The 13,790-nt window shown below is 42.8% G+C and overlaps 1 protein-coding gene across 1 annotated transcript in view; it reads left to right on the top strand.

Annotated features, from left to right (window-relative positions):
* The window catches only part of TRPC4 (transient receptor potential cation channel subfamily C member 4), a 176,153-nt gene that overhangs the window by 161,443 nt on the left and 920 nt on the right, over positions 1–13,790 (top strand). Inside the window, exons 10-11 of the mRNA XM_064173376.1 lie at positions 6,456–6,497; positions 8,323–8,412. Coding sequence (XP_064029446.1) covers positions 6,456–6,497; positions 8,323–8,412 — 132 coding nt within the window. The remainder of the gene's footprint in view (positions 1–6,455; positions 6,498–8,322; positions 8,413–13,790) is intronic.

Here is a 13,790-nt window from a genome sequence, read left to right as displayed (position 1 = left end):
ATCCATATCTTTTGTCAGCAGCTCTCCATTTCCCTTCTGGAAGGGTCCCATATTCTGCCTGGTCCTCCTTTTCTCACTAATATACCTGAATAAGTTCTTCTTGTTCCCCTTCATGTCCCTAGCCAGATTTAATTCTAGCTGTGCTTTAGCTTTTCTACCCTGAACTCTGATTGCATGAAGAATTTCTTTGAGTTCATCCCAGGTTACCTGACTTTGCTTAAACTGTCTGTAGGCTTTTTTCTTGCATTTAAGTATGTCCAGGAGCTCTCTATTCATCCATGCAGGCCTCCTGGTGTTCTTACTTGCTGTTCTCCTTTTTGGGATGCATTGCCCCTCGGCCTGGAGGAGGTGATCCTTGAACATTGACCACTTTCCTGGGCCCCCCTTCCTTCCAGGGCTTTTTCCTATGGCACCCTGCTAAGGAGGTCCCTGAAGAGGTTGAAATCTGCTCTTCTGAAGTCCAGAGCAGTGAGTTTGTTATGCACCCTCCTTGATGCCTTGAGGATCTTAAACTTTACCATTTCATGGTCGCTGTAGCCAAGGCAACCCTTCAGCTTCACTTCACTCACCAGCCCCTACTTGTTCGTGAAGACAGAGCTCATAATGACACAGTTCAGAGTCAGGACAGTTTGCAGGGCACATGCTTGTTAAAGGGTTTATCTGTCTTGCATGAAGTAGAAAAAATGTCAGTAGAAATAAGTATGGCATAGTTGCTTTGGAGGACCATTTGTAGAGCTTGTAACAAAGCTATCGTGGTAAAGAACAAAGTCTGCAGGGCGATGAAGTGCCTTTGAAGAGACATCTCTAATGGCTTCTCCAATTGGATGACAGTCTGTGGTTCTGCCATCCTTTGCTGTACTGGGACAGCTGAAGCAGTGGGCAGTGGAGTCAGGAGAAGTTTATTCATACATTTTTTTCTCCAAAGCAGCACACTGCCCAGCCATGCTGATGGCAGCTTCTCTAGCCACAGCTACAGCCAAAGGCAGGCCAGAACACTTACCTGTGATTTACTAGTACTTCAACTCTGCTGTTAATCAGACAGAGGTCTTCTACCTTTCAGATTTCAGTATATAGTTATTTTCTTTCATTTTGGCGTATTCCATTGCCTTTAGCTGTTATCACAAAGTACACTTAAAAATCTGAAATAACAGTGTGTGCTGCTTTATAGGCACCGATAGGTAGATAGCAATCCTGTTACTCTTTGTTAGCTGACCTTTGCAAAAGCCAGGTGAGTAATGTAATTCTCTTGGTTAGGCTGAAGTTTTCCTGACTGTCACAAAGCATTTGGATATCTCAAGGCTACTCCTGTTGGCTATTTGAAATCCATTGCTATTTGAAAAAAAGAAGAGCTGTAAGAAAAGAAACCCAAGTCCCACTGGAATAAATTGTACTGTTTTCCTCAACTTGCATTCCACTTTGTGTCTGATCAGTCACCAAGAAATGTTTTGCCTATAATTTTAAGTATTTCAGAGCAGGAAATGGAAAGGATTGTCAGTGATGTCTTCAGTAATTTATTTCTTTTGTGCATCTGCTGTTTAGATAAACAGTTACCTCTTTTCTAGCTGTACAGATTATTACGCCATTTTTGCAAGCAACCTACATGATAGTTATTATCATTCCTTAGAGAAAATATCCTTTCCCTTTCTCTTATTTGTTCTCCCAAGTGGAAAATGATGCAACCACTAAGTCAACATAAACGCTTTATGTTTTCTTTGTAATGTGTGTTATTTAAAGCTGAGCAAAGAAATAATACCTTTGACCTGGAATGGAAATCAGATGTGGAGTGTTTGTTGTATAGCCAAGGACCATCTCTTTGTCAACACAGAGAAGTTCTTACCCTTTTTCAATAGGATGCTTCTTTCAAGATAAAGAATGCATCCTGTGATTCAAGACTGCTGGCGTTGCGTCTGGGATACAATGACTCTGGGCTCACCAATATGGTTAGATGGTCATTCTCCACTTTATTTCCGTGTCACAGTCAGTTATATGCTTTTTGGAAGAGGCGTGCACAGCTAACTTAGTTTAGGATTAGTACATGTGGATAGCTCATGGTTGGTCCAGGGTTACATTTGAGGTACACACAGGTGATATTACAATAACAATCTATGGGGCCAGCCCCTGGGCCGGCTAACCTGGCCCCCTTGGGCTGGCTAGCTCTGCCCACATGCTGGCACTCCACCCCCTGCAGCTGCATGTGGAATGTTGTTATTTACCGCCTAGTATCTTAAGCCCAAGATGGACTCAAGGACACTTCCCAGCATGGGTGCTCATATTTATCATTTCATGTCCTGTTAGCAAAAGTCTCTCCACACAAGACAACCTTTACATTTTTCTGGACCTTTATCACTAGGCAGTTTGAAATCAAATGCAAATATTAAAATTAGAATTCCTGCTTTTACAAAAGAGACAATTTGGACAAAACTCTTCAAAGTAAGTAATATAATATTACCAAAGTTTTGACTGCCTAGAGAGATTTTTCTTCCGACGAATGCAAATTGCTAGGAATGGCATAAGCAGGAAAATCAAAATAATTATCATTACTAGTAAAATCGCTCTTAAAGCTTCCTAAAGGAAATCAGTGTATTCCTTTAGAAAGTGATAAAAGGATCCCCTTCAAATTCACGACCTCATACAATATTATCTGCAGAAAAGTTTCTTTCCCTACTAGTATTTTTAGACAGATTTAACTTGTATCCCTTTGTCAGCCATAGTTTTCAACACCTCTTTATGCATGTAGCACAGAAGTTACTTGAAAAGAATTTTGAACAACCACAAATTACACCATGATTAGTTAGAGAAAAACAGATTGGCTGAGAACCTAATAAATACAAAGTGAGTGTTAATGCCTTTTTATTTGTAGTGAATAGCTTGAATTTAAGATGCATTTAAGCAAAGATTCATTCTGCTTTCAGAAGAAATCAAAAGGAGATTATGAACTGGAGACTGAATCTGAACATTTAAGCAAGAGACAGAGAACTGATGTGGGTAATAACTTTGATAGGTCATGCATATGTATAATTCCCTGCACAGTACCTGTATGTCAGTATATGAAAACACCATTAAATGCATTTTTTTCCAGCTACTCAGAGGTATGGATTGAAAAAAAAAAATTGTCAAGTGCAGTTCTTGACACATGACTACTTTTTATTTTCCTTTTTCCCTAAAGTGATCTCAAATTACACTTGTTGACATTGTATTGAGTGGAAAAGCCAGAGCCTCTGTTTGTGAGTTTCAGAATCAGTTGCAAAAAAAAGCGATAAACATTGACTTAGCTATTTCTTTAGGTACAAAATTAAATCACAGAATCACAGAATGGTTTGGGTTGGAAAGGACCTCTGAAGGTCATCATGGAATCAACCAGTTTGGAAGAGACCTCCAAGATCATCCAGTCCAACCTGTCACCCAGCCCTGTCCAATCAACTAGACCATGGCACTAAGTGCCTCATCCAGGCTTTTCTTGAACACCCCCAGGGATGGCAACTCTGCCTCCTCCCTGGGTAGTCCATTCCAATAGCAAATCACTCTCTCTGTCAAGAACTTCCTCCTAACATCCAGTCTATACCTACCCTGGCACAACATGAGACTGTGTGCCCTTATTCTGTGGCTGGTTGCCTGGCAGAGGAGACCAACCCCTACCTGGCTACAGCCTCCCTTCAGGTAGTTGTAGACAGCAATGAGGTCACCTCTGAGCCTCCTCTTCTCCAGGCTAGACATCCCTACCCCTCTCAGCCTCTCCTCACAGGTCTGTATTCCAGGCCTCTCACCAGCTTCATCACCCTTCTCAGGACACGTTCCAGTATCTCAACAAGGTCTGTTGAATTGAGTAGCCCAGAACTGGACACAGGACTCAAGGTGTGGCCTGACCAGTGCTGAGTACAGGGGAAGAATAACCTCCCTTGTCCTACTGGCCACACTGTTCTTGATACAGGCCAGGATGACATTGGCTCTCTTGGCCACCTGGGCACACTGCTGCCTCATCTTCAGCCTACTATCTATCAGTACCCCCAGGTCCCTTTCCTCCTGGCTGCTTTCCACCCACTCTGTCCCCAGCCTGTAGTGCTGCTTGTGGTTGTTGTGACCAAAGCACAGAACCCTGCACTTGGCCTTGTTAAATCTCATCCCATTGGCCTCTGCCTACCCATCCATCCTGTCTAGGTCCCTCTGCAGGGCTCTCCTACCTTCCAACTGATCAACACCTGCTCCTAGCTTCATGTCATCTGCAAACTTACTGATGCTGGACTCAATCCCCTCGTCCAGATCATCAATAAAGGTATCTTCTACTAATTTCAAACCATTGTCCCTCATCATATCATTACAGGTCTTATCAAAAGTCCCTTTCCAACTTTCTTGTAAGTCTCATTCAAGTACTGGAAGGCTGTTACTAGGTGTCTCTGGAGCCTTCTTCTCTTCAGGCTGAACAACCCCAGCTCTCTCATCCTATCCTCATCGGAGCGATGTTCCAGCCCACGATCATTTCTGTAGCCCTCCTCTGGACCCGCTCCATCAGGTCTATGTCCTTCTTATGTTGAGGGCACAGAAGCTGGAGACAGTATTCAAGGTGAGGTCTCCAAAACAGAGTGAAGTGGCAGAATCACCTCTCTTGATCTGCTGGTTACGCTTGTTTTGGTGCAGCCCAGGATGTGACTGGCCTTCTGCAAACACACACTGTTGGCTCACATCCAGCTTCTCATCCACCAGAACTCCTAAATCATTTTCTGCAGGGCTGCTTTCTATCACCTCATCCCTCAGCCTGTATCAATAATGTGGATTGTTCATTTTTTTCACCTTTCATTGTAATCTAAAGCAGAGGAGACTAAAGCTACAGAGACCATTCTGTAAGACAAGAATCAACATGCGTTTTATTTAGAGGAGTTATTAGCTTGACCTAAAGTGCTTCAGAGTGCTTTTCATTTATACCTTGAAGTAATTTTATCTTCGCTTTTGAGTCAGATCTCGTTGGAGAGCTCTCTTAGCAATAAATTCCCTTCGTGTTGTCTCGGTAGGAACAAAACATCTCCACCGTGTGGTCAGCTGTGGAAAAAAGAAAGAAAAAAGGAAAGAGGGAGTGTGGGTGTGGGTGCGGGACCTGAAGAACAGCCAAAGACAAGTGTATCAACCTTCCCACGGCAGCTTTGTCCCCTCTGACCCCAACAGTGGGCGGGCTTGCCTGTCTCTCCTCCCTTAAGCACAAAGATTTTCCATCTTCTGTTTGAATGAAAAACGACCTGGAAAAAATACTGAAGGCAAGATGCTTATTTACAGTGACTGTTCAGAACTATTAGGAAATAATGATTTTCTGCTGTCTAGAATGCCCAACCACACAGCTGCTGCACCTCTCAAATTAATTTCTAAGAAATGAAGTGTGAGGTGTAAAATGTTTCTGAGTACAAGGAATGTGGTCATCAGATTCAATTAAAATTACTGATCATATTCAAGTAAAAGATGATTAAAAGTATCTTACTGTATCTGCCTCATTATGCAACTAAGGTCAATTTTAACAAGTCCCTTGGATGTCCTTTTATCCTATTTTAAGATGCTGTAAGTGTTTTGTTCCATAGAAATGCAATCAGTGCTCAGACACCTTATTTTCATACCAGCAGCAGATACAAGAATGCAAGTCAAATTTGTCTTTCACCAGTCAGGGATAATTAAGTTAGAGAATAGGGAGATGTGACTCGGTATGCTTTTGAGGACAACAGTTATTCAAGGACTAAGTAATTCAGGCCTTTTTTCTACCCACATCTTCTTCTGAGCAGCCATTAAATATGGCAGTATAATCTAATACCACACTTTCTTGAAACCTGCATTAGACTTACATTCTACCACACTTCTTTTTTGTTATTTCTCTTCAAAGTTACTGTCTCTATTACCCTCATTCCTTATCAACACCAGGCTCTGCATTGAAAGTTAAGTTTCTTTCTTCCATAACCTTCTTCGTGATTAAGTATTTATAACAGGGAGCTGAGCAGGAAACTTTTTTCTTCTATATGGTTCTATATTGCAAGTTTTGGTTAGCTCTGTCTTAAATGATATATTAGGACTGATGGCAAATATCTGTCTAACACTATTCATATGTCGAGCTTTTTCCAATTCAGTAAAATGTGCCTCAGTCTGTGCAAGTGAGTGACATGATCACATTGTTCCCCTTTCATCTCAGGTCATCTGCTTTGAAGCTCTGCAAGCAGAGCTGCCCCCATCGCATCCGTGCCAGTGCTGGAATAGCAGCATCTTGGTGAAAATATAGAACATCCACTTTGCCTTCTTGATAAAAACATTCCACTTACTGTGAATCTAATGACAGGCTTCACTCCAACACTGCCATTTTTCAGCAGATGTTGAACCATGTCTCTCATCTTGCTAGATATTACACTTAGCACAGAGCTGCTGTTTCACTGTGTTCTATTTTTTTATTATTGGGCAGGGAATAATTTTTTTTTCTGTTTTCTGTTTTTCAGAGGCGTGCAGCTGACAATCTAAGGAGACACCATCAATATCAGGTACAAGGCCATGCTTATTTTTCTGGACAGTTACATTTCTAATCCTATAAAAGATCTTAAGAGAAAAAAAGAATAATTTCATGAGAAAGCAGAGAAAACAAATAAAATAGGAAAAAAGTGCCTACTTATTTAATCTTTAGCAAATGAGCATAGCATTTTTGGTGTTCAAACAAAAACATCTGAGAAGCAGAGTTATTTACCTTTGGGTTGCAGAAGGATATTTCCTAAAGCAATGATATAAAAAAACAGTATTTTGCCCATTGTCACATGGATTGCTTTAAAAAAGCAAACACAGAATTACACCTCCCCGACGGAGCTCATCAGGGTCGTATGTGGAACTCACAGACAAGTTCCACCAGAACCTGCTCTCCACCTCTCTGGTAGTGGTTCCCCATAGAAAACATACTGTCCTTTAATAACCCCTCTGCCAGTAGATCCTGCAAGATGTCCTTTTTCTCCATCCTTCTGACTTCAGCCTCCAATTTTCTGAGAATATTGCAGCATGAGAAATAATTTCCAGCTTTCTTTTCAATTTTTGTTGTATTAAAAGGGCTGCATCTTAAGCAAGATGTGAGCTGTACACTTGTAGATTTGGTACATATGGATTCTTTATGGGGAATCATAGTTTAGGTTGGAAGGGACCTCGAAGATGAATAGGTAAACTAGGAATTTTTCACTATGAAGAAGAGACAGCTGTGGGTAGTACAACAGGGATGTATAAAATCGTGAGGAAGGTGAACACACAGCAGCTGCTTACCATCTATCCACAAACTGACTATCAGACAAGTACTACGCTTCATTAGTAAGGCTGTAGGCAGCACTTTGAGGGAAGTGATTGTGCTCCTTCAGCCCACATTTTTGCTAGAATGTATCTGGAACAGTGTGTCCTGTTTTGGGCCTCCCGTTAGAAGAGAGAGATTAAGAAACTGGAAGAAATCCAGCAAAGGGCCACTGAGATGTTTAGAGGGCTGACATCAAAGAAGCAGAGATTTCAGCCTGGAGTATGTTAAGGGCAATCTAATTGCTGTCATGGTGGGTGGTTAGCGAAAAGAATGAGCCAGATTTTTCTTGGAGGTGCACAGGAGAGGAAAAAAAAATCAGTGGACACAAATTATGGGAAGAGAAATTCTGTAAGGGAAATAGGGAAATCATAACCCCAGTGAAGGTATGTCAGGGAGACTGCAGCATCTCCACCCTTGGAGATATTCAGCACTCAACTGGATATGGTCCAGAGCTGGATGAGTCAGCCTCCAGGTTCTTTTTCCAACATAAACAATTTTAGGATTCTTAGAAATAGAAGGCAACAATGAAAGCCATCAGAGAGTAGGTTAAAAATAAACAAAACTCCAAAGGGAATTTTACTCCACCTATACTGTGGAATTCACTGGCAGAGGATTTGTGGATGCTGAAAGTTTAAATGAGTCCAAATCGCACAGGGAAATCTGTCACATCCCTTTAAACCTAGAATTGTCATTTCATATTCAGAAAGTCTCTGCATCTCACATCACAGGAGGCTTGGGAAAGTATAGCTAGAAGTAACATACAACCATGTTGGACATACACTCCTCATGAGGCATCAGCAATTGCTTACTGTTAGACTGCAGGTTACTGGCATAAGACATACCTTCGGTCAACTCAATACAGCCCTTCTCAGGATAATTAATCTCAGCATATTCCATTGAAAAGCAGAACAAATTTTCAACCAGATCAAAGGTTTGTACATTTTTTGTGATATTCTTAAAGTGCAAAGAAGTCCAAGCAGGTGCAGTGAATGTCGTTTAGTAACTAATACCAAGAAAGCTAACACAATATTTTTTATTTCCAGGAAGTTATGAGAAATCTGGTCAAGAGATATGTTGCGGCAATGATAAGAGATGCCAAAACTGAGGAAGGATTGACAGAAGAAAATTTTAAGGTATGCATTTATTTACATGCTTATTTCTCACTCCTAGGTTGTTTCAGGTAGGGTATGAGTTGCTCCGTAGAGCAGTGTCTGTGTCCTGATGGATCAGGACTGTACTATGCATTTAAATCCAAGTCACCTTCTCTCTTTAGCTGGAGCAATAATCAGTTTTATCAGCTGCTTCAAAAAGTGCCTGTGTAAGTCCCAAAGTGGGACTAAGTGTATGTAACAACATGTTTGCTAAAGCAAGATGCAAGTAGTTTCACCATCTTAGGAAACAGAGCTTTTGTTATAGAATACTATTGTGCATTTCTTTGTGCACAGAAGATCTTTTATATGGCTTACGAGATTGAAAACTTAAATAAGCAGACAAAGATTAAAATCTTAGACAGCTGAGGTCGGAGTGGCTGGAGAGCAGCCAGACAGAGAGGGATCTGGGGGTACTGATTGATACCTGCCTGAACATGAGCCAGCAGTGTGCCCAGGTGGCCAAGAGAGCCAGTGGCATCCTGGACTGCATCAGGAATGGTGTGGTCAGCAGGAGCAGGGAGGTCATTCTGCCCCTGTACTCTGCACTGGTCAGACCACACCTCGAGTACTGCGTTCAGTTCTGGGCCCCCCAGTTTAGGAAGGACACTGAGATGCTTGAGCGTGTCCAGAGAAGGGCGACGAGGCTGGTGAGAGGCCTCGAGCACAAGCCCTACGAGGAGAGGCTGAGGGAGCTGGGATTGTTTAGCCTGGAGAAGAGGAGGCTCAGGGGTGACCTTATTGCTGTCTACAACTACCTGAGGGGTGGTTGTGGCCAGGAGGAGGTTGCTCTCTTCTCTCAGGTGGCCAGCGCCAGAACAAGAGGACACAGCCTCAGGCTGTGCCAGGGGAAATTTAGGCTGGAGGTGAGGAGAAAGGTCTTCACTGAGAGAGTCATTGGACACTGGAATGGGCTGCCCGGGGAGGTGGTGGAGTCACCATCCCTGGGGCTGTTCAAGGCAAGATTGGATGTGGCACTTGGTGCCATGGTCTAGCCTTGAGCTCTGTGGTAAAGGGTTGGACTTGATGATCTGTGAGGTCTCTTCCAACCTTGGTGATACTGTGATACTGTGATACTGTCATAGAGGGAATACAGCCCTATGTATCACAGTGCTTACACCCATCACTGTGTATTTCTAGCATCAAATATTTTTGTAACTACTGGCACTTCGAACTCCAAACATTCAAAAGAATGTTTATTTGCTTCAGCTTACACGCGTACAAGGTACAGCCAGAGCCTGAGAGAACTGCTTAATTATTGCATCATTCAGATTATCTTGATTCCCATGAAATGGCTTGTACAGGACAACCAGGCAATTTGGCACAGTCAGCATGGGTTTTATGAAAGGCATGTCTTGCTTGACTAACCTAATCTCCTTCTATGGCAAGGTGACTTGCTTGGTGAAGTGGAAGTGTTGACCACCATGAGAGTATGGAGGCTCTGCAGAGGGACTTGGATAAACTGGATCAATGGGACAATATTAATGGCGTGAGCTTCAACAAGGTCAAATGATAGGTCCTGCACTTGGGCCACAACCACCCCAAGCAATGCTACAGGCTTGGGGAAGTGTGGCTGGAAAGCTGCCTGGCAGAAAGGAACCTGGGAGTTGTAATTGACAAACAACTGAATATGAGCAAGCAGTGTGCCCAGGTGACAAAGAAAGCCAATGGCATCCTGGCTTGTATTAGAAATGCTGTGTCCAACCGGAGTAGGGAGGTGACTGTCCCCTTGTATTCTGCTCTGGTGAGGTCACACCTTAAATATTGTGTTCAGTTTTGGGTACCTCATTACAAGAGAGATGTGGAGGTGCTGGAGCAAGTGCAGAGGAGGGCAATGAAGCTGGTGAATGGCCTGGAGAATAAAGCTTATAAGGAGCAGCCAAAGGAGATGGGGCTGTTTAGTTTGAAAAAGAGGAGGATGAGGGAGACCTCATTATTGTCTACGGCTATCTGAAAGGACATTGTGGAGAGGTTGGTACTGGTCTCTTCTCACAGGTAAATAGTGATAGAACAAGAGGGAATGGCCTCAAGATGTGACTGGATAGGTTTAGATGAGATAGGAGGATATTTTTATTCCCAGAAAGAGTGGTCGGGTATTGAACCCAAGGAGTCACCGACCCTCAATGTGTTTAAGTCATTTGGATGTGGTGCTTGGGGATATGGTTTAAGGATGAACCTTGCAGAGTAGGGATGGTGGTTGGAAATGGTGATCCTGAGGGTCTTTTCCAACCTGAATGTTTCTGTAATTCTGGGATTCTGTGAAGGAGGTAAAAGTTCTGCATCTTGTTTACCTGGATTTTAGTAAGGCCTTTGACACAATTTCCCACAGCATTCTCTTTGACAAGCTGTTCATGGCTTAGACTGGTGTACTCTTCACTGACTGAAAAAACAGATGGATGGCCAGGCCTGGTCTGTGGTGGTGAATGAAGTTAAATCCATTTGGTTGCCAGTCACAAGTGGTGTTCCCCAGGACTCAGTATTTTGGCCAGTTCTCTTTAATATCTTTGTTAATGATCTGGACAAGGAGATTGAATGCACCCTTATTTGAGTTTGCAGACCACATCAAATTGCACAGGAGTCTTGAAGTGCTTCAGGTTAGGAAGGTTCTACAGAGGGATCTGAATGGGCTGGATCAATGGGCTGAGGCCAGCGGTATGAGGTTCAACAAGGTCAAGTGCTGGGTATTGTTCTTGGGTCACAACAACCCATGCAACACTACAGGCTTGAGGGCTGACTAGTAGAGAAAGACCCGGTGTGGTGGTTTGGATGTACCCCACCCCCCCACACTTTAGTAATACCCAGACTAGACTCAGACAGACTCTGGGAATATAAATGAAGCTATTTATTTGCAGCTAGCACAATATACAAGCAGTTATTTACAGTATATACAGTTATATACAGAAATATACAAGGGAAAAGGTAATACAGAAGCACAACTCCCCTCCCAGAAACCTGAGTCCCCAGGAGGGGCTCTCAACCACCCCTGCACCTTCCCCCTGCCCCTCTCAACCTTACCCCAGTCCTAAGGAAGAATAGAGGTTCAGCCAAGAGGTTAAGAAGCAAAGGTGAGTGGCAGGAGAGGTTGGGGAGATGTATCTCAGTCAAAGCCCAGACCGAGAGAGAGAAGACAAATTGTCAAGAGAGTTATCTAATGTTTACATTCTTCTTCAGTGAGACTCTGAGGGAAGGAGACATCACCATTGTTTCCCTTTCATAGCCTATAATCTAGTTCTTTTCACCAAAACATTCTAGCCTGCTTCAAACTAGCATACCCAGGGATGTTAGTTGACACACAGCTAAGTGTGGCCAAGACTGAGTGGCCAAGAAGGCCAACAACATCTTGGTTTGTATTGGAAATAGTGTGGCCAGCAGGACCAGGGAAGTGATCATGCCCCTGTACTCTGTGCTGATGAGCCTGTTTCTCAAATACTTTGTTCAGTATTTCATAACAAGAAGGACACTGAGATGATGAAGCAAGTCCAAAGATGAACAACAAAGATGTTCAGAAGTCTAGAGCACAAGTCTTATGAGAGGTGGTTGAGGTATTTTGCCTCGGGGAAAGAATTCTCAAGAGAGACCTTATGACTCCTGCAACTACCTGAAAGGAGGTTGTAGCAAGGTGAGGGGTGATCTCTGCTTTCAAGTAACAAGATTTGCCAAGAGGAATGACCTCAAGCTGTACCAGGAGAAGTTCAGATTGGATATTAGGAAAAATTTCTTCACTATAAGATTTATCAAGCATTGAGACAGGCTACCTGGGGAAGTGGCTGAGTTACCATTCATAGAATCATAGAATTATAGAGTGCTAGGGGTTGGAAGGGATCTCCAGAGATCACGTCCAACCCACCTGCAAGACAGGACCACTTAGGGCAGGTCAACAGGAACACATCCAGGCGGGTTTTGAAGATCTCTAGAGAAGGATACTCCATGACCTCTCTGAGCAGCCTGTCCTAGCATGCCATCACCTCTAGAATTAAAAAAAAAATTGTTTCTTATGTTGTGACAGAATTTCCTGTGATTGTTTATGCTTATTGCCCCTTGTTCTATCACTGAGTATCACAGAAAAGAGACTGGCTTCATCCTCTAGAAAGCCACCATTCAGGTGTTTGTAGACATTGATAAGGTCCCCTCTCAGCCTTCTCTTCTCTAGACTAAACAGTCCTAGGTGTCTCAGTCTTTCCTTGTGAAAGAAACACTCCAGTCCCTTCATAATCCTTGTAGCTCTCCACTGAACCCTCTCCAGAAGTTCGCTGTCTCTCTTGAATTTTTAAAAGATGTGTAGATTGGTGCTAGGTTTACAGTTGGACTCAATGATCTTAAGGTCTTTTCCCACCCAAATGATTCTATGATCATGTTAGAGAACATGAAGACAAAATAGAGACCTGCTAAAGGCAAGGTGCCTTCTCCTCAGGGTAATGGTTTAGTGCAAGTTCTAAACCACCTGCTCCCCCCAACACAAAAGTGAGGGGAAGTGTAACAGCAAATTCACATCTGAGATGAAGAGATAAGAATTTACTATAGTATACGAGATCATAAGCACAACTTTTAATTACCTTAGTTAATAATCTAATTAATCTAATAATATAATGCATGATTACCTTAGCCTATTTGGAGAAGAAACACAGCAAAATACACAGGGAAGGAAAAAAAGCCCCAAACCAAGCAAACCAAGCCAAGCCAAACCAAAAAGACCCAATGCAAAAAACTGAGCATATAACAGAGAGCCAAACCCAGCAGCCACCTGACTCCCACTCGTTCCACCACCATGCTTGCAGAAAGGAGACTGCACCCAACAACCTGGGAGCAGTAACGACAACAGGAAGCCTTCTATGTTGCAATCTGAACTTCAAGTGCCACAATGCTTTGCTCCAGTTAGCATCTTCATTTTTGAAGCTAGCATGACAACAGCATGGTATGAATAAAAGCAGTAGGTTCAATTCAATCCATGACACTGAGACAGGCCTTTAGGAGGCAAAGGTTGCACTGGCTTAGAAGCAGCCTGCAGTTGTAAGCTCAGAATTAGCTGCTAATGATTGAACGTTTAGTGGAACTCCATTAAGTCCTACCTGCACTGCTACTCACAGGGAAACACGTGCATGTGTATGCCTTGTGCCTACATGTGCCTACATGTGCCTATATGTGTATAAAGGATGGTGTTAAGAAATGATCAAAATGCTGTTATTATAGTTGGATAATACTGTCTAGCAGATTGGTTGTAAATCTTCAAGTTGTTTGTGGTCCTTCCTCCACTGCTGTCAGTGAGGAGTCTGGGCTGAGGAATATTTTCTATGAAGTTTCTTCTGATAAAATTGCTGATCGCTTTCTATCTCACCTAGGAGATCCATTAGACAGTCTGTGAAGCA

Source organism: Pogoniulus pusillus, chromosome 3, assembly GCF_015220805.1.
Source record: "Pogoniulus pusillus isolate bPogPus1 chromosome 3, bPogPus1.pri, whole genome shotgun sequence".
In the NCBI taxonomy this organism is placed as follows: Eukaryota; Metazoa; Chordata; class Aves; order Piciformes; family Lybiidae; genus Pogoniulus; species Pogoniulus pusillus.
The sequence above is the reverse complement of the archived record's forward strand: the minus strand, read 5'-3'. Positions and strand labels throughout refer to the sequence as shown.